The 19503-nt window shown below is 42.9% G+C and overlaps 6 protein-coding genes across 6 annotated transcripts; 1 reads left to right on the top strand and 5 right to left on the bottom strand.

Annotated features, from left to right (window-relative positions):
• Nucleotides 1-761: 761 nt before the first annotated feature.
• On the bottom strand, nt 762-5690 carry RB195_009532 (uncharacterized protein; the record flags this gene model as incomplete). The annotated part of the gene is made up of 14 exons (XM_064190118.1): nt 762-884; nt 936-1047; nt 1100-1151; nt 1216-1296; nt 1354-1474; nt 1531-1629; nt 1711-1819; nt 1873-1968; nt 2026-2159; nt 4409-4539; nt 4763-4856; nt 4949-5021; nt 5076-5194; nt 5586-5690. The coding sequence occupies 14 exons, from the start codon at nt 5688-5690 to the stop codon at nt 762-764; spliced, it is 1449 nt and encodes a 482-aa protein (XP_064047701.1).
• Nucleotides 5691-5887: 197 nt separating this feature from the next.
• On the bottom strand, nt 5888-7569 carry RB195_009531 (uncharacterized protein; the record flags this gene model as incomplete). The annotated part of the gene is made up of 3 exons (XM_013442908.2): nt 5888-6011; nt 6097-6255; nt 7409-7569. The coding sequence occupies 3 exons, from the start codon at nt 7567-7569 to the stop codon at nt 5888-5890; spliced, it is 444 nt and encodes a 147-aa protein (XP_013298362.1).
• Nucleotides 7570-9501: 1932 nt separating this feature from the next.
• Nucleotides 9502-9753, bottom strand: RB195_009530 (uncharacterized protein; the record flags this gene model as incomplete). Its single annotated transcript, XM_064190117.1, has 1 exon — nt 9502-9753. The coding sequence occupies one exon, from the start codon at nt 9751-9753 to the stop codon at nt 9502-9504; it is 252 nt and encodes an 83-aa protein (XP_064047700.1).
• A 345-nt stretch (nt 9754-10098) lies between these two features.
• On the bottom strand, nt 10099-10548 carry RB195_009529 (uncharacterized protein; the record flags this gene model as incomplete). The annotated part of the gene is made up of 1 exon (XM_064190116.1): nt 10099-10548. One exon carries the CDS (start codon nt 10546-10548, stop codon nt 10099-10101), a length of 450 nt encoding a protein of 149 aa, XP_064047699.1.
• Nucleotides 10549-10734: 186 nt separating this feature from the next.
• Nucleotides 10735-12453, bottom strand: RB195_009528 (uncharacterized protein; the record flags this gene model as incomplete). Its single annotated transcript, XM_064190115.1, has 1 exon — nt 10735-12453. The coding sequence occupies one exon, from the start codon at nt 12451-12453 to the stop codon at nt 10735-10737; it is 1719 nt and encodes a 572-aa protein (XP_064047698.1).
• Nucleotides 12454-15008: 2555 nt separating this feature from the next.
• On the top strand, nt 15009-19501 carry RB195_009527 (uncharacterized protein; the record flags this gene model as incomplete). The annotated part of the gene is made up of 18 exons (XM_064190114.1): nt 15009-15143; nt 15221-15310; nt 15388-15502; nt 15626-15736; nt 16154-16240; nt 16296-16349; nt 16880-16936; nt 16993-17056; nt 17115-17283; nt 17378-17450; nt 17511-17558; nt 17649-17773; nt 17912-17982; nt 18489-18582; nt 18907-18966; nt 19031-19163; nt 19221-19344; nt 19423-19501. The coding sequence occupies 18 exons, from the start codon at nt 15009-15011 to the stop codon at nt 19499-19501; spliced, it is 1689 nt and encodes a 562-aa protein (XP_064047697.1).
• Nucleotides 19502-19503: the final 2 nt, after the last annotated feature.

The raw sequence follows: 19503 nt of genomic DNA, 5'->3' as shown, positions 1-19503 counted from the left end.
GCTATGTGGTCAAGGATAAGCACCGCTTCCTAAATGTTCTCGCTTCTGTCGATACTTGTCTTGCGCCACTAATTTTATAACGGTTGTATGTACGGTTAACTTGTAGTCGGTTTATTCTGTATGCGGTTTGTAATCACATCTTGGCTGGAAACCCATTTATACTGTCACTAATGTTACTTTCTTACAAATATAACTTCAAACTGTTCTTCCTTTTATACTATTGTGGTTTCCTTCTACAACTCATAGATTCCATTAATAGATTAAAACTCCATATTAAACTGAGAAAGACTCTAACATCAGAAAAGTACTGTAGTAGAAGGAATCCAAATCAGATGTTTAGATTGAAACAATGCTTTACGAAACTGTTTCTATTTTTTGTTTCAAGAAGTATGCAACATCGTGCAACATCAACCTATATTGTTCAATCTATATTATTCATCGAATCAAATCCGATGAATAATATAGGTTGAAATATTTGGTGCAAATGCCAAGTGGGAGAATATCAATGCCCCTGTCACTACACACCCTTTCCTTTCTATTTCTAGTACCAATGCCACATCAAGCATTATATCGCTACTTCATTCTTATTAAAACTATTTGTGTTGTATCCGATAGCATCAAAACAGAAGATGCGACGGCCTAACTATGAAGCCTAACTATGAACGCCACACGTCAAAACCTTCATACTATATGAAAAACATGTGTGGACCAAATAGCTCATCTGCATGAATCTGACAGTGCCGTTGTGACCTGAGACTCATTCATTCCAACGTTGGTAAAGCTGGTTTTAAATACTCCAAGATTGTGCGAAGTTTTACAACTGCATCTGCCAAATTCTTACAAGATCCTTCATCCTGCATCAATATTAGTTCTTCAGCAACTGACTGAAAGAGAAAGTTCTATCATGTGTTATCATATTTGCAAACGAAACATACATTAGCAGCATCATAAGCAGGATACAGTTTTCCATAGAAGGTTCGCATTCTTATCAGGGCTGCGAACAGATGAACCTGCATGTTTTCCATGTACTTCTCCCTTTTGCGCGATCTGAAAGCGTGCTCCAAGACCCTCACCAAGATGTGTATGAAAAAGAACTCACGATTTCACTGCAGCATCGTAATCTGCAACGACGCAGTTCAAAAGAATCCTTACTTAAACAGCTAGGCTAAATTTTTAAATAGTACAGCTGGTACAACTAAAATAGTATGCACATACTTTGCTCAGGCGAGAAGTGTAATCCGCGTCGACGTTGGCACTCAAGCACTTCGCCATATAAAAACAACCTTTCCTTCGTATCTAGGAAGCCAATCTGCCCTTTCTGAAGCTGTGTGACCATGACACCAATAAGCTTACCGTTTCCGCCAATTGATCCTACATACATTTCCGCTATTGTTTCGATAATTTTATGACCATCAGGAAGCGCATTTCGATATTGTCTATAGTCCGTTACGTTTGGAAGAGATTTTATGACTAGCTGCAGTTTACCATAGGGAAACTTGCAAAAAATTCCCTTGCAAATGTTTAACATACGTCAGGATGCTCTATTATAGGTTCCAGCATATCATCAATGGAGTCGTTTGTCAAACAAACGGAACAGTTGCAACTGAAACCACGACCAGCCAGGAAATCCTGCAAACATATGGATAGAGAAACCCACAACCAAAGGGGATAGAATTGATCATTTATTGTGGGAAAAGAATGAAAACTTACAGATCGTTCTCGCGCAGTATGATTGAAAAAAGAGACTCCATAGCTATCACAAACTTCCTCACCCTTTCGTATACCAGTACTAACAAAGACCAGTTTGTTCTCATAGAAGCTGAAAAAATAGTCAAGGATATGAAGATGAAATTAGTGAAAATAGAAACTCACAAACTATTCAAGTTTGCGCGACAGGAATGATTGAACCAACTAGCAACCGGGAAAAGACCAACCCCTGCAGGTATAGGAGTGGGTATGTGCGATACTCTGAAGTAATTCAGAAAAAGAATTACTTCCCAAGCTAACTGAAGACAAATCGCTTACTCGGAACGGCGTTCTATGCAATCGACAAAGTAAATGGAATGTGCATTCCTCATGAGTCTGGAAGATATGCGCTTCAAAAGAGTGCGGAAAGCGGGGAGACGTCGAGCGCTAGGTATCATTTTCCAACTAGGATGCTAAAGAAAATAGAACACAACATAGCGCTAGAGTGAGAAGAGTTTCAAGGTTTTATTATTCCCAGAAGAAAGTCTTAGTTATCACTAGAAATTAAGTGGCACGTGTCTTTACTATTGTTCTAATCGCTACGATGAATAGTACGGTTTTCGGGCAAGCGAATGAGGTTTTGGACGGTTAAAGATTCGAGGATTATTATTCCACTTGATCGAACTCATAAATATATCTGCATCGCTGATTTTCAATTGATAAGTGATTATTTAGAGAACCATTACTTGAATGGTCTTTTTTCTTCACCTTCTACAGAACGCGGTAGAACCGAATCACGTATTCTGTGGTAATTGTTAAAGGATGAGTGTGAGGAAATGAAAATAGTTCGAGCGTATCGCTAGTTTTCAGTAGATATCGACGTCTACTAAGCGATAGGCGATTTGGTCTTATGCACATCGCAGTACTACTTAGGAAGCATCCTTGAAAATGATGACTTCGCAGTCGGAGCACAGAAGGAAGTTTGGAAGTGCCTCAGGAGTCGTTGTTTTCCAGCAGTTGTTCTTAAAATCCGTAAACATCAGGAATAATCCTCGAGTCATTGTTTGGCACATTGTATCTCACTCATGTGTGGTGATGAAAACGATTGTAAGCACTGGTGGTGAAATGAATTGGATTTTATTGCTTGATGGTGTTCATTTGTCAACGAGGTTTTGGTGACACCATACCTACCCCACCAAACTCGTTCACTCTCTCAACCAAGCACTGATTTCATTCCAATTGCACTATAAGAGACCTCTCCAATAGGAAAACAAACTGACCAGAGCTAGCTAGCCATGGCTTCGTTAGATTGTCAACCCAGGCGGATAAGATTCCATACTACGCAGTATGCTTAACAAGTGCCGGTAGTTCCGATACATACAGTACAGTAGAGTCGAAATGACATGAAGCACAGTGCAGTTGCGCACGAAGCGGTACGGCAGAGATAGCGGTTGGAATCGAAGTGGAACAATCGCGAACTGCAACAATGAACGGTGGTAGCAAGGGTCCTCACTGGATCCTCACCGGTACGCTCCCCCGCACCGCTTCGAGCGTAGCCGCTTGCGCAACTGCACTGTGCTTCTTGTCGTTTTGACCCGACTACACTTCTTTTACTCTGCTTATACTATTAAATACTATCTAATATAATATATTAGAAGCGCGCTGTCACTTTTAAGACTGTCGCATGCACAGACTCCTAACTTCATCCAGATACCACGTTTTCAGCATACTGCAAAATATGTAAACCCATGCACCTGGGGTTACAATCTACCAACGCCTTGGAACGATGTCGAAGATTTTAGCCGAGAGAATGGAGTTTGATGGGGTATAGTCGGGTCAGAACGAGCTGAAAATGGACGCACCTGTAGGCCCGAAGCAGCTCCACTCATCACTGCAGTACTCGTCGCTCGCAATCGCCGAGTCAACTACGCCGCTTCGGGCCAGGCGCTTACGCAAATTCACTAAGCTTAAGATAGTTTTGACCCAACTATATGCAAAGTACCAAATATTTCAAGAAATTTTCAGACTTTTGATAACAACCAAAATATTGAAACGTCAAACCATTAAAAAAAATCTCGTTGGCAAGATATAAAGCATAAAATTCAATACACAATGGTGACTTTCAAAATGGCAGGGTTGGAGATTGTTAGAGAACTTCCTCTGGCCTAGATCTGAGAAATTTGTTGACTCAGATATGTTTTGTTCCAAAAGAATGGAACTATGGCGCAGTGATAGTTTTTTTTTGTTCACTGTCCCGAATTTTTAGAGATTATAACTGGAACGACTTTCTTCTTTGCCTGACGGATGGCCCGAGTGCTACCCCGATCTAGAACTCTGGTAACTCTTCCTATGGGGATACATCATGAATGATGTTTATCAATATTGATCTCAATTTCTTGAAGAAGTTAAGAGAGATATTCGTGAGGAATCTGCTGCCATTAGATCACCGTAGATTGATAGAAATCCTTAAAGGACGACTCTGACAGTGCATCGCCAGTCACAGCCGCTACTATTGTGATATTACTCTCAAAACCCAGCGAAAGAAAACGAAATGATTCCCTTTCGGAAATATAAGTCTTCTTCTGCATTTTTTTCTGTTTTTTTGAAATTACCGCTTGGAACGGGGGTTCATTAAATCGTATTCTGTATAGAGCTGTATGTGCTGACGTCACTTTTCACATTCCCCTCCCCTTCTTTCAAACGAATTCACTATAGTCCATACCTTGCCGAGCGTAGCAACGATGTCTCTGACCAATGGATCTGTTGCCGATAGCTCTACAGGATAATCATCAACTTGGAGTGAAAGCGCAGTTGCCAAGGAATCGGACCTCACAGTGAGGATATCAAACCCTTCTGAAATCCAATTAACAGTTAACATTATCGACAAGAAACATAATTAATCCCAATTAATAAAGAAAATATATTATAATCCCATTAAAGCTTCAAAAAAGAAGAGAAGGGAAAAGAAGAAAAAAATATGCAAGAAAACAGAACATATAAGTACCAAAAAACAATGAATATCCAGGTCAGTTAACATTCACGGAGATACACAAAACTGAAAGCTGTTCTGACAAACCTTTCCGAAGTTCTCCGGTTTTTAAGGATGACAGTATTTCGTCTAAAGGATAGGATAACACCAAGTGTACAGCTAATCGAAACATGCCAAGTTCCTAGAAAAAGTGAGACAGCCGTTCATGGCCGAATAGGATGCATAAGCAAATAATTGTCATTTGAAAAAAAAAACCTCAACTTCCCTGCATACCTGAAGTTTCTTCATGAAAGGTCGCTCGAAAGGTCCATAAAGCTTCTCCTGTTCTACACAATCGTCGCAATAACTGAACTGTGCTTGAGAAGCTGACTCCTTGTTAAGTTTAAACGTTTAAACGTACGAGTTGGTGGGATTTGTGGGGAGAGCCTTTAGACAGTAACAACAAAGGGTTTCATCAAGATTCACTACTTTACCAACCTCGAGACATACAACTTCTCCACAAGGTATGTCGCGATTAGCCTGAAAAACGAACTATTCGAAAGACTATGTGGCCAACATTTGGGCGCAGAAATCACACAGATTAGCTTTGTTAGCACGGTAGAACAGTGAGTCAAATCTTCCGTAAATCAAAGAGGAGCATACATCTTTACTTCGTTAGCTTTTTTTGTTCAATATTCTTTGGTTGTCCAAACAACGCTTGTCAATGATAAATTTCGCCCCTTCGTCCCTCGGGAGACTGTGGATGAAAAATGGATTGCTCCTTATGTGCGATGTTAATTATGACTTACTGTAAGAGGATTTGTCGTGTGTGATTGCATCAGAGTTATAATGTAAATATGATGATAATATCGAATGAACATTACTTCTTATGTGTTTTCCTTTATTTTTCTGCTTAAATATTTTTGCTTACCACAACGTGTAATCCTCTCCTTGCCTCGTATCTGACAGAAACGCCATTACAGAGTTGGGGAAGAAATTCATGCTTAGAAAAAGAAGGAAAGAAGTCGGATTCCATTCGTATGGCCTATTTGAACAAAAACGTAGATAATGAGAAATATAAGAAATTAACAGGGAACTTCCTACGAAAATCTGATAGGTATGACTCTGTAAACATAAATGAGAACGAAAACATCGTTTCTCGTAACCAAATATTTATACACGGACAACACCAAACAGTCCATAAATTACGAATTTAATAGGAAATGTCGATTCTTAACCAGAACAACCACGGCAACCACAGTGGACACATTCGATGACTCTATCCGCATCGAGTTTACTCTTTGGGACTCGACATATACAGTTCGTGCCAAAGTTCGTATCCCTTGTTTGAACACACCTGAATCACAATGGGCGTGAATGAACCACACTTTCAACAAGAAATAGAAAATGAAATTAATCCACAGAAACTAAGAGGGAAATACCTTAAGCAGCACAAATTTTCATATCCTTGCTTCTTCCATTTTGCGATGAGTTGAGCATCCGCAATTTTCGTTGCCAAGCAAAATTCGTAAAGCTCCCGAGAAATAGCCTCTCGCTTGTAGTAGAGATCATAGATATATCTGGTTCGTTGGTGATGAATTCTTAAAAAAAAAACATTTCTGTGCAGTACAAGAGGAATCATAATGTAAAATATTCCATGAAACATAAGTAGGCACAATTTACTAGTGGAACGGACTACTGCCAAGATTACTGCCCAAATTAAGCGGAGAGCATGCCTCTATTTTGAAGCCAGGAAGATGTAGATAAATAATGCTACTGTTTTAAACGATGTTTCTCAAATATACAGCGTGGCTTCAGTGGGAGATAGGCGCAAACCCATCCAAAGGAGACGTGAAATCCCTAATGACCACTTCAATCTTGTCGCAATAGTTCTTCATTATGTCGCAAAAAAGCGTTGTTGTGTGGAACTTCATATCTCAGTTCCCATTTTTTGGTCTAGTCTTTTATCAAGAGTTGTAAGCCAGTGGATCCACAACAGAAACAAGTAGTTGCTAAAGGTAGCTTTGTCAAGGTTGCTATAGGTAAGACATCAGTAGAAATAAAACCACTGCTGTTTAACAGGCGAATACGAGACCAGCACCGTGGTGACGAACTACACGGGCGAGGTGGTTGCCAGCGTTTGCTAGTTAGATCTGTGATCTTAAAACAGTTCCGATCCAAGTAGAGTTCACGGACACAGCTACATAGCTTGTGTATGTTTCGACAAACTGATGATTATTGACCGAGTACCGAAACGAGGGTTTACGATTCCACCGTTAATCGCGTATTTGGTGTGACGCATACGAACTACTTTTTTTTTGATTTTCTTTCCCAGAGACTGTGGTTGTGCATGACAAGAGAAAAGAGAGGAAGTTGTAAACAAGGAAATGTAACGTTTCTTTACAATCTAAATCCACGGAACCCCGAATCCGCTAAATTGTGGAGAAAAACTAGCTCAAAAGTGATCTATTCGATGTCGTGGAATTTTGTTGAGCGATTACCTCCACAACTTATAATAACTTTCAATAACTATGGATGTTATGAATAAAATTTTGGCAGGTCCAACAATCGATATGCATGTATTGAAATGTTGACCTCAGAAATCAAGGACAACGCGCATAAGCTGAATGCTATTACAGTAATTGCTTTTCCTGGGAACTTCAACAAATATCGCGGCACAGCCATTAAAAAAATTCATTGTAAACTGAAGTGGTGACAGAAATAGAAATACCGGAAAGAACGCTTTCCGTTTACCTGAATATGGGCCAAAGCGTTTCCGTCCTTCTTTTCCCTTCATGTGGATCCGTCTCCGCTTCTCGCATTTTCGCCTCGAACTCTTCCAGGGTAGGTTCGATGAGATCCCATCCTTCTGGTGGCTGTTTGCGAGTGCGCCGAAGCTTAGTTGTAAGCGACATCTGCAGACAAAATCATCGGGTAAACCCACAAAACCAGAAGAAAACAATGGGGAGCATCAACCGCAGATGGCAAAACACTCGCATGCACAACATACATGTCAAACAACATGTCAAAGACGACCCGCAAAGTGTGTTATGCATAGACTAGAAGACGAAACGAGTCAGCAGCATTATTTAAATGTCGTCGCGTAGAAGTCAAAAGACGCAATTACAGACCATCCAGCCATGGAGCACTGGGGGCCAACCGACGCTGCCGTTATTTCGTTACTCCAGGAGAGCAGGGGGGTGGACCGTTCGAATAGCATTGTTTTCCTAAAGGTCGGGTAGCCAATCACTTGTTCCAGGAACTTGTTATTTCCAACTTCATCAGAAACCCCAATCAAACATTTTTTTGATTTAAACGCAGCACGCCACGGATCTGACGTGGTGAGGGAATCCGAGGGAGAGGCAAGAGAGGGAGTTGTGGATTGCGGAATCAAGGGTGGTTTCGCTCATCTCTCCCTAATAGTCCTAAAGAAAAGCATGGTAACCACTTTAGTTACTTCGAGGAACGTTAGAACGCTCCTCTACGTATACGTTCTGATCCTCACAGCAACATATTCACTGGTTTCACTTGAATAGGCAGTCGAGAAAAACATATTGGCTTCCGACCGCTGCGCAGGTGGACGTGGCACGTGTATAAGTGTGGAGCAACTGAAGTCGTCTTGAAAACAGAGTCTTTCACGCCGTTTTTTTTTTAATAACGATTAGGAGATGAGTGGAAACACCCCTTATTCCGCAATCAGCAACCACTTTTCTAGCTTTTCCAGCGGTTTCAACCTCACTACGTCAGGTTCGTGGTATGCTGCCTTACGCCATTCAGTTGCGTTGAAGAACTTCCGGGACTGGACTGAGAGCAAGTAAATGAAAAATGGAGAATTAAAGTCACGAAATTTATGTACGTGACGTTAAAGCCGGTTGGAAAATATAGAATTCGGCGGTGTAGATTACGAGAATTAAACGTGGCCTCGCCCAGTCCTCTTATCGTTCTGAAAAATGGCGTAAGGAAGGACTTTTATTGCAACGGGGAACATAAGAACGCGGCACGTGCGTGCACGCGCCGCTTCCCCTAGCGAGCGGTTGGGGAGCAATGAGGTCTCTTTAGCAACTTATTCAAGTAAAACCAATGAATAGGCTGCTGAAAAAACCAGAGCATGTACAGGGGTGGGGCGTTCTGACGTACCTTCTAGAGAATAAGGAGTACTCACGCCTTTTTCGCCTTTTTACGGACGGGGACGATTGGGGGAAATTGATCTGAACTCTGTATTTTCCATCAGGTTTGCACATTACGTCAGCTTCGTGATACGCCGCTTTTAACTGCTATCGAGAAGCAAGTCGATCAAAGAAAGTCTTTCTTCTGACTCAACTATGTTTCTGAACCTTTAGTTCAACTTATGGTGTTTTTATATGCAAAGATTATGGAATCTGACAAATCTATGCGTACAGGTTTAGTCAACACAGTTGGAAAGATGCTCCTATTGTTCATGTGTTCTAACCATAGTCGGTACCGAATATGTTCATTTGGTGAGCACAGAAGTAAGAATGAGTGAATGTAAAAGAGAGAAGAGTGTGTGTTGCTGCGGACGCGTCGCGCTCACACGGATGACTTCGAGCCGGTCGTTTTCACCCTTGTTCCGATTTCAACCCAATAAAAGCAGCCGTTGATTTTGCGAAAATCTAGACCACCTAAATTCTAGGTCTAGTCAGTAATTGAGGCCTAAATTTGCTGGATTGTAATATTCTCACGAGTTATTGATTCGCCGTTAAAAACGCAAAGTAATCGAGTAGCCCAAGACTCGATCGGCATCAACACGCATCTTTGTTTCTCGCTAAAGAGCTGCTGGGTATGCCAAAACTATTACTTAGATACTTAGATACTTAGATGGCCCGTCTTCACTGGACGTGCGGGCCCCAGCATCTCTTCCACTCGTTTCGTTCCCTCGCCATTGTCATCCAAGATGTTTTCAAACTTCGTGAGTGACGTTGACGAGGTCCTTGAGCCGTATCCAGCTGAGCTCTCAGCTGGTCCATCAGTGTAGCGAACACGTCACCCCATCTCGTTGGCGGTCTCCCTCGGGGGCGTTTAGCGTCCCTTGGGATCCACTCTAGCGTTCTCTTAGTCCATCTATCGTCGACTCTTCTCATGATGTGACCGGCCCATATATGTTTTGCTTTCGATGCATATTCCGCGAAAGGTCGCGGAATATGTATCGAAAGAGTCGCGAAGACGGGACATTCCTCTTAAGTCGGAGCTACGAAGACCGGATAGGTGTTGTGTGCATTTTAAACTTTAGGAGACATCTCTCAAGGGCTCTGTGGGTAGTAAGTAGCTTCCAAGACGTGGCCGCGGTGTCTGCCCACGTCTCCGCTGCGTAACAGAGCGCTGGAAAGACTGTCGAGTCGAACAGATGGGCACGAAGATCTTAGTCCGTCAGTTGGTCCGTAGCTTCCCTGACGGCTGCGAATGCTGCCCATGCTGCTCTCATTCTTCTATTCAGTTCTTCCTTCAAGTCGTTTTCTATGATCATAGAACGTCCGAGGTGACGAAGTTTCCACGATTTGAGAGCCTTCAAGTTGTACTCCTCCGTCCTCGCAGTAGGCGTTCTTCATGAACTGTGCCTTCTTTCTGTTTATTCGTAGTCCTATTCTCTTCCCTGCTTCGTTCAATTCGTTGAGCATCGTTTCTGCTTCATTGGTACTGCTCGAAAAGAGAACGATGTTGTCCGCGAAACGAAGGTTCGAATGAAATCTTCCATCAACACGTATGCCCCTTTCTTCCCAGGATAGTGATTTCATTATCCATAGCAATGCAGCCGTGAACAGTTTCGGCGATATAATATCGCCTTGTCGTACCCCCTTTCCAATGGGTATCGTGAGAAGGCGGTGGAAAAGCTGTATCCTAGTCGTGCATCGATCGTAGCAATTGGCTAATGTCCTCATATACGACGCGTCCACACCTTGATCGACCAGCGCTGACAGTATTGCATTCGTTTCTACGCTGTCAAAGTATTTCTCATAGTTGACGAAGGTTAGAACAAGGGGCAGGCGGTATTCCCGGCAAACATCTATGACCCTCGACACGATCTGGATGTGGTCCAAGCAGCTGAACCCCTGGCGGAATCCAGCTTAATCTTGAGGCTGGGCTTCATCCAGCTTCCTAGATATGCGTGTGAGGATGATCTTGGTGAATACTTTGTATAACACGCTCAGCAAGCATATCGGACGGTAGTTCCGAAGGTCCCCTTTCTTATGAATAAGAACGGTTCGCGAGGTCTTCCACTGGTCTGGGATCCTTTCTTTCTGAAGGTAGGATGTCATGTGCGCTGCTAAGATTACATGAAGCGGATGGCCATCAGCCCGAAAAACGTCTGCTGATATAAAATCAGGTCCGGGGGCTGTGCCAGGTTTCATGCTCTTCATAGTGACTCGTACTTCCGAAGGGAGAATCGGTGGTGGAGCTTCGCCAGTGGGGATGATTAGGCTTGACACAGGAGTTGATGAACGGAAAAGGTTCGAGTAGAGCCTCTCCGTAATGATTTCCATCTCACGACGAGAAGACGTGCGAGTCCCGTCTTCGCTCAGCAAGGTCGCTAGCAGGATATTATATTCGCGGAGATCCCTGCGACACTTCTTTAGACTCGTTCTTCTTTGTGCTGCTTCCAGAATCTTCTTCTGCCTGTACTTCAAAAGATCCTCCTGCAACGCTTTTCTGCAGCTAGTGTTTGCTACTAACCGCTCAATGTGCGATGCATTCGGATCAAGCCTCGAAGCCCTTCTTTTCAACAATTCCTTGGTGGTCTTCGAAATTCGATCCAACTTTGTCGTGCGCGGCTTCGAGGCACGTTCAGCACAGGCTCGTAATCCTCTGAGCAGCATCTCGTAGTCCACGTTTGGGTCTTCCTCGATGTGCCAGTCACTTTGGGACAAAGAGTTCTCGAAAACGCAATCGTCGTAGACGACTTCTTTTCTCCTTCGTTGCCGATAGCAGATGTTCTTTTCCATAGTGTGGCTAAGTCGTATTTTCGCACGAAGGAGACGGTGATCAGAACCACTACAAAAGGATGATACTACTGAGACGTCAAGTAGACACCACCTCCGGTTGGTGAGTATGTGGTTGATCTCCGCACGAGTCGCGCCATTGGACGATTCCCATGTCCACCGACGATGATCTCTTTTCATGAAAAGAGAGTTCCCATGAAAGAGGCGAGCGGCGGACAACAGCCCGGCGAGACGATTGCCATTTTCATTCCGGTCCCCTAGTCCAAATCTTCCAATCCTGTATTCCTCCTCTGTGGCCTTTCCTAGTTTTGCGTTGAAGTCTCCGACAACGAATTTGTAGAAGGACTTCTCGTTGCGGACTACTTCCTCCAGCTCCTCGTAAAACGCGTCCAATTCGGAATCATCAGCTGCTGATGTTGGTGAATAGCAGTTGATGATACTGATGAATTTTTGGCGCAGAGGGTGGAGGCGAAGAATGGCCAGACGAGGTGAAAGGATCTCGTGAGAATCGACAAGATGGACGACAGATGGGTGCACAACAAAACCAACACCGCCTACATTTCGCGACGGAACCTTCTCTCCACGAATGACGAGTGTACCGTCATTCATCTGTCGTACGTCACTCCTTCTGCACTTGGTCTCTTGCAAAGCAATCACATGAAATTTTGATACGCTCTGCAGCTCCGAGAAGGGCATGAAGGTCAGCGTCTGTGGGAATTGTTCTCGCGTTGTAAGTACACAGTCTCCATGGCGAGTCGTGCGTATGTCGCCTCGGTCCAGAATCAATGACGTCCTGAGCAACCTGAGATTTGACCGCCTCTCACCGGTCGCCATACCGTCCGACATCTGAGACGACAGGGCCCAGTGTGCAGGGTACTGAGGCAGTGAATATGTTGGAATGGCAAAAAGACTTTTCCCCAAGCAGCCATGCCACGGCGAGTTTAGCTTTCACCACAGGTCGTCGCCCAACCAATATGGATCAGGAAACCACCTTGCGACATTTTACCAAGACGGTGGTGAATCTTAGCAGTGACTTACTCTTAGCTAGGCGTCCGATTCCGAGAAGTCGGAATGTCGGATGTGTCGAACTCCTTCTCAGCTTGGGACACCCTGCCGGAGGATGAACCTCCGCTGTGCATCGCAGTTCGACGCCCAGTGTCAACTCCGCGCCACTATGAGGCGGTAAGCCGTTGTGGAGGGTACCAAAACCATTAGTCAGAACTAATACAACAATTCTTCGCAAAATGTTTTTTTGGAACTATTATCATTGAGCGTGGTTGCCTTTAAGAGCTACGCAATCGTTCAGTTTAAAGGCATCACCCCATGAATCTGGGGTTGTACCGGTTTCAGGCGGGTTTTGCCTGTACAGGGTCGTAGATTGTGAGGAAGAGGGTGATTCCGTTCAAATTGGCGCGTTCCAATCGAACTCGTTGTAGAAAATAGCGCCCCGGGACGCTCGAAGTGGCAGCTTTCGGGCCCTTTTTTAAGACAGTTAGGAAGAAATGGAAGGAATCAACCTCCTCCCCATAATCTACGACCCTGCATAGGCATAACCAACCTGAAACCCTTACTACCCCAGATCCGTGGGGTGATGCCTTTAATTAAGGAATACTCGCCGTGTGCGTGATGTGCTAGTAATCATTTCTAACTTTTTTAAAAAGTGTCTTCATGAGTCCCGCCTACACGCAGTCCATCCCCGATTGGCACAATCACGTTTGAATGATTTGACCAATGCAGTTCAAGGTCTTCAGAAAGTAAAATAAATGCTCCAGAAACCAGCCGCAACAAGTAGTGAATGAAAAAACGGCAGGAACTATGACTTCTAGAAGATGGCAAGAAGAGGCGATGTTAGGGAAAGTACTCCTCAAGATCTCACCTTTAGATCTCAATTATTCATGCTACCACAGTAGTATAATCAGGTCAAAACTTCATGAAGATCGATGCAGTTGTGTATGCTGCGCGATGGACCTAGCGGTTGGGATCGAGGCGGGACCATCGCTAGCTTCAGACTACAGCAGTGAATGGCTCTGGCAACGGTCCCGCTCGATCCAAAACCCTAACTCCACCGCGCCGCTTCGAACGCGGCCTTGCGCTTGCGCAACTACATCGAGCTTCAGGTCTTTCTGACCGGACAGTACTGTACTTCCCGTCTCCACCGCTGTGTATTGCGATCTACCTGTCACCGCGCGTCCCATCTACGGGTAACATCTTCCTGTTTCACACCTCTCATCACTTTTAACCAGTCGATGTGACTCGTACATATTGATAGATGCAAAGATATCTTTCTGCTGTTACCGATTTCTGCTTTACCCGCCATTTTATTTGTTCACTGTTGATTTCTGTGACTGAGAAGCACCTCCCTCATCATCTAACTCTAATGTAACTTTGTTCTAAACGTCATAGAATGAGTTTATGTGAATATCTCCACTTCTTAGAAATATCGATCCAACTAATTCGATGAGGTAGGGCTTGGATTTCGTGATAACTATCCGATAAACTAGCACTATTGTTTTCTGTAGGCATTACAGGAGCGGTAGCTTGTGTTTGTCGAAATCAAAATGTAATTTTAATAGTGTTGTGCACGTTTGACCCCATATATGCATTTGGCTCGTTGCTAAGACCTTGAGGCTACCAATACACTATCTTATCTCTTATCGAATACCGGTTGTTTGTAACCACATTCATGCACGGTTGGTCAAAAGGTTATGACATCTGGTGGCGGTGGTAGGATCTTTGATTGAGTAATGTCTGAAGTGCGGTCATTTTCGTGGGGGACTACGGAAACTAATACGCTTATCCTCACTATGCTAAACCTGTCGATGCGATATCAGTTGTTATCCAAATGTTGTTAACGTGTATATTATAGATAGCAAGACAGTTTCGAAGTTAACGGTATGGAACATTTGCTGCTCGTCCGCATCTCAACAGCAGTCGACTTCCTGCTTTCCTGCAGGTACCAACTTCAGACCATCAGACGCAGCGAAATCGGTTGATCCCCGATCTCCACTAGTTCTGGTGAATCTAAAGGTCATGGCCAATTCCCATGTATGCTCGCACCGTGCAGCCAGTGATGACATCGGTCATCTCTCACCTGAATCTTCCAATCGTGCTCAGATATTCGAATCAAACTGAATGATGCTTGCTGTAATTACTACAACTACAACGCTATGGCACATAACGCAGCGATCCACGCAGGCGGTAAAGTAGACATCTCCTTGCGGTCAGCACGCGACACACAGCTGCGGCAGGTAGTACGAGTTGTCGACGCTATGATTGGCGCGAGGTTAGCAATTTTTGAAACCGGCGTCATTTTCTACTTAAGGGTTTGGTAAGTATTTTAGCAAATTTCCTCGTTTTTTAGGTTTTAATCAGTAGGATTTTGTGCTGAAGATTTTTTAGACATGGATCCGGAGGTCACCCTCCCTTCTGGAAGACTTCTGTCAACATTAAAAGTTAAAGATCTACAAAAGGAGCTCAGCAAACGTCGACTATCATGCGCTGGCAAAAAAGCTGATCTTCTTGCGCGACTTACTGAGGTGAGCAGCAGACTTTTGCTTGGTTTTTCTTCTAGTAACTAATGATTTCATTGGATTAGTTGCTCCTATGATTTTAGCATATTATCATATATGAAAGTGGTAGGAATAGTACTGGTGACCAAGTCAGTGTGAGCCCTGCTACAACCGAAGAACAGATTTTACCTGAGGTTAGATAGTTTTAGAAATCCCAGACTGGGACATTGTTGATCATTTTAGCACTCTGTGTGTAAAACCTGTTTTGAAGGTTCTGATTCGCTCTAAAGAAGTTTCTGAAAGGCAACAGACCAAGAAGAAGACGAAAAAACGTCGAAGCCATTCAAGATTGAACGAAACCTTCGAGTACGTAGAAGATGATGAAGGTGGGAAATTTTTGCTTCTGGTTAGATCACTTCCAGAAGAGGAACAGAATAGGTTATCTTTAAATTGTCAGTTGAATCTTTCAAGTGTAGGAACTTTTGTTCTCTGGAAGAGCTCTTTTCCAGACACAACCCAAGCGTTCACGCCAGAAGTTAAGTGTGTTGCTTCACTTGTGGACGCTACCCATCGAAAGAGCAGTCGTCAGGCGAAAGACAGGCGTTCAAGAGGGGACAGCGGTAAGTCTAGTGATCTTTTTTATAATTCGCAAGAAGATGTGACCACTGTTGTCTGGTCTCAGCTACAGTTTTTTGCGGAGTTTTAAGTTAAAAGTATGTAAAGGCGCACAATGAAGGCTCCTAGGAGTCATTTTATTTAAAAACTAGATAATTCTCTCACTGAGTCTTGAATCTCAACGAGGACGTGGCGGGAATTTTCGAAGTTGCGAAGAATTGGATCGTAGATTCTCAAATCTTTCTCAAATTGGATTCTCAAATCCTACAGCGAAGCACGCAGTTCTTTTTCCAAATTAGGAAAGAATTTCTTGATCAGAGGCGCTGCTGCTCAGAAAGTCAAAAGAAATGGTTTACCTGCCCAGATCAGAAGAAAAGTAGATTTTTGATGTTTCGGATTCTGGTTTTTACGAAGCTTTCTAGGCGTTGGTGTCACGCATGAGGTAGTTCGTGCTCAGACTCCTCGAAGTTCTAGGAAGGCAAAGCGATCTAGTACTGTCGACCGCGCAGGTGTTTTTTTTTTTTTTTTTGAATTCAAGATAGAATACACATATCTTTCTCGTAGGTTCTCTGACCGATGACGAGGCGGAACAGAAATCCGAAGCAGTCCCTTCTCCTGGTGAGAAAATCTTGTTTATTCCCTTTTATCTTACCTTGGTATGCACGAGGTTCTATGCTTTATCCTGTTTTTACTTTCAGTACGCATCTTTTCTCACTAGTCTTATTGTTTCTTATATTATACAGCATGTTGAAAACCATATCACAAAAGCTTCGCAAAAGGTGTAGTCAAGAGCGTACTCAGTGACGATGTGGCGGACTATGTTAAGTCCATCGAACATTAGAAAACTCTTGGTATTATAACAGCAGTAGCAATGCGAATAAAGTTCGCGCGTTTCCTCTCCTTTTTCCATATATTCCTTTTAGTTTTCGTCCGCATCTCTCTCATCGCCTTCTGTTCGTAATGTTATACATTTTATATTCGTAATATAATATCTGTTCATAATAATTGACCAGGAATTCAGCGTATGAAGAGAAGAACTGATCACTGCTAAGGCGTCTTCGACGTGTTTATAGTATTTTTTATTGACTTCTGTCACTATCTCCACTTCTTCCTTCTTCAGTAAGTAGAAAAAAGGTGATTTCTTCCAGAGTTTCTTACTGATGATGAGGGCGACAAAAAACGAGACGATCCTACTTTTGATTCAAGTTGGAGTTGCTTTTTTATTCTTTCGTATAAGTCGCTACCTGTTCTATCTTTTCAGGACACATTAGTGCGAAGAACGATGCTTCACCGAAGGAAAATATAAAACAGGATGGAGAGGCGATGTGATATTTTCTCTTTATAGTCGATGGTTCAGTGCTTCTATATTAAGCTTATATTCAGGACGCCAAGTAGAACTAACTCAACAAAACGCGAACATTCAGAGAAGTCAATTACGTCAGAAAGCAGAACTATCACAATGAGAACATCGACTCCACAGTCGGTCGGGAGATCACGCAATGGCTTTGCAGCTCCTACTGTTTCATCAACAGCGAGAAGTACATCCCGAAAAGTAGGGTGAAATCAAAATTATCAAAATTACGTAACTCTGCGCTGGGTTGCCTTCCCTTGATGCGATTTCGAGTGGTTAATGACAACGTTTTCAGAGAGAAGCGTTGTTTCCCAATGATGTCACGAAGACGATAAATGAGAAAAGCAACGCGAATACACCTCGACATTGTAATAGTGTTAGATCTAAGAGAACCTTAGGTTCCAAGTCGAAAAAGGATGTACTTCAAGGTCTACCGTCCACTTCACGGCCGATCCAGAAAAAAGAAAAGGGGAATGGCAAGTGCAACTTCTTCGTTAATAATTCTGTTCCGTCGAGTTCAAATCATTTTATCTTCAATCTTTTCTTATCGACTACACCAATTGTAGCAACTGCGCAATTCGCGCGCCAACATGCTCTTCTCTTCGCAGAGATGGAGTCAATACTTGATCAACAAAAGAGGATCGCGCGCAAACATGAAGAAAACATGAAAGCCGTCCCTGACGTAGCTAAGGTAGAATGTCCTTACTAAACTTGAGTACTTACTGAGGCAGCAATTTCGAATTAATATTACACAAAAGATGGATAGGAAGGGTTTGACATGTTTCATCATTAACTGACTACACTTCAACATAATTGTATTTCATTTAAGCGCCTGGCCACTCCAAAAGCTATTAGAAATCCTCTACGTGACGCCAACTCATCTGTTGGAAAAGAGAGCGGGTATGTCTTGAAAAACCTTGGAGATCTCTTGTCATAGCTTGAACGAAAATTTTCGATCGATTCATAAATTCAAGAAGGAGCAGAGAAAAAAGTACATGGGCTAAGCGACTGAGGATGAGATCCTCTGAGAAGATTCATTTGACCCTGTAGCTGTCTGAATGCATACTTCTAATATTTTCAAGCGTTGTAATCTTCTTGAGAGCGTTACAGTCCTTAACACTTACTAGTTCACTTCTTCTATTCTGTGCACATATAATAAAACGTATTCGGTTCGTTGACGACCCATGGGACTCAATTTCATTTTTACCGCGCTTTTGCTTACTGCCTGCTTACTTGTGTCAAACCTGAGTTGTGAATATTCCATAGTTAATTGTAATAGAGAGATACTGTTAACGTGAGGAACATCTTTATGAATGTTTCAAACGAAAGTTTATCCTTCTGAAAAATACTAAAATATTTCCTTTCCCTTTCGTTTAATATTCTCTAATATTCATGGTTTTTAATAGATACGTGTTTGACGCGTCGAAAGCTAAAACCTCCGTCAGAGAAACGTCCTTTACGTTTGGCAAAGTTGAAGACTTCCGCCACGAACAAAATCAGGTAAGGCTTTCGTGGTGCGTTCAAAGAAACATATACTAATAACTAAAATTTTGTTGTCAGCTTCTCTTGCAGGTAATTATTTATTTTTGCTATAGTGCGATTCTTGATTGATCACCTGTGCTTTTCAGTCATTAGATTTTTGTCTTTGAATGCTGTCTTTGAACGAATTTGAAAATAAGACTCAAAAATGATTTGAAAAGAACATCGGTTTGTCGTATAAGGTGTATAGTCCTCCGGTGGCTGAACTACCTTTTTAGCGCTGCAGTGCTCACAATGATTCAGCAAAATTGGTGGTACCGTCAAATAAGCACTTTGCTTTTCCAGGACGCATCTGGTACGGTTACAACATCCTTCTCGTTAAGGGCTTCTAAAACACGTGATCAGGTATGCTTTCAATAGTTATATTGGAAATGTATCTCGCGGAAGTTTTCATCAAGATGTTTCTCAGAGAGACGTCAAATCAAGGACAAAGACGTCTGGTAATCAAAGGAAAAAGACAGGTTTTCTCGGCCTAACGATGCCAGTGAATAACTCATCACTAAATCGTTTGGCTACTCCAAAGGGAATGGCACCGGCTCAGGGTGCTCAGTTCTCCAATTTATAACAAACAGTTAGTTCCTGTAATTTGATCGTTTCAGCTCGTCAAAAGGTTGCATACACACCTCGGCGTGGAGCGGTCGGCGCATTTGTGGACACTACCAAACTTTCTGATCGTGAATACGAACTCGCTGTTGCCAACGGACTAATCAAGGCCAGAAGCAGGTATCAAGATATGTGATGAAGTAGCTGACTTGCAGCAAGCGAAAGTTATGCAGAAATAGAATGGGTGATATTTTTCAGAGCGTCTGCTAAAGTGGAGACCAGTCGCAGATCTCGTAGAGATGATATTTTGGACGTTAGAAGAAAGCTTAATATTTGACC

Source organism: Necator americanus, chromosome III (genome assembly GCF_031761385.1).
Source record: "Necator americanus strain Aroian chromosome III, whole genome shotgun sequence".
Lineage (NCBI taxonomy): Eukaryota > Metazoa > Nematoda > Chromadorea > Rhabditida > Ancylostomatidae > Necator > Necator americanus.
Note: the sequence above shows the minus strand (reverse complement) of the source record. Positions and strands in the feature narration are given on the sequence as shown.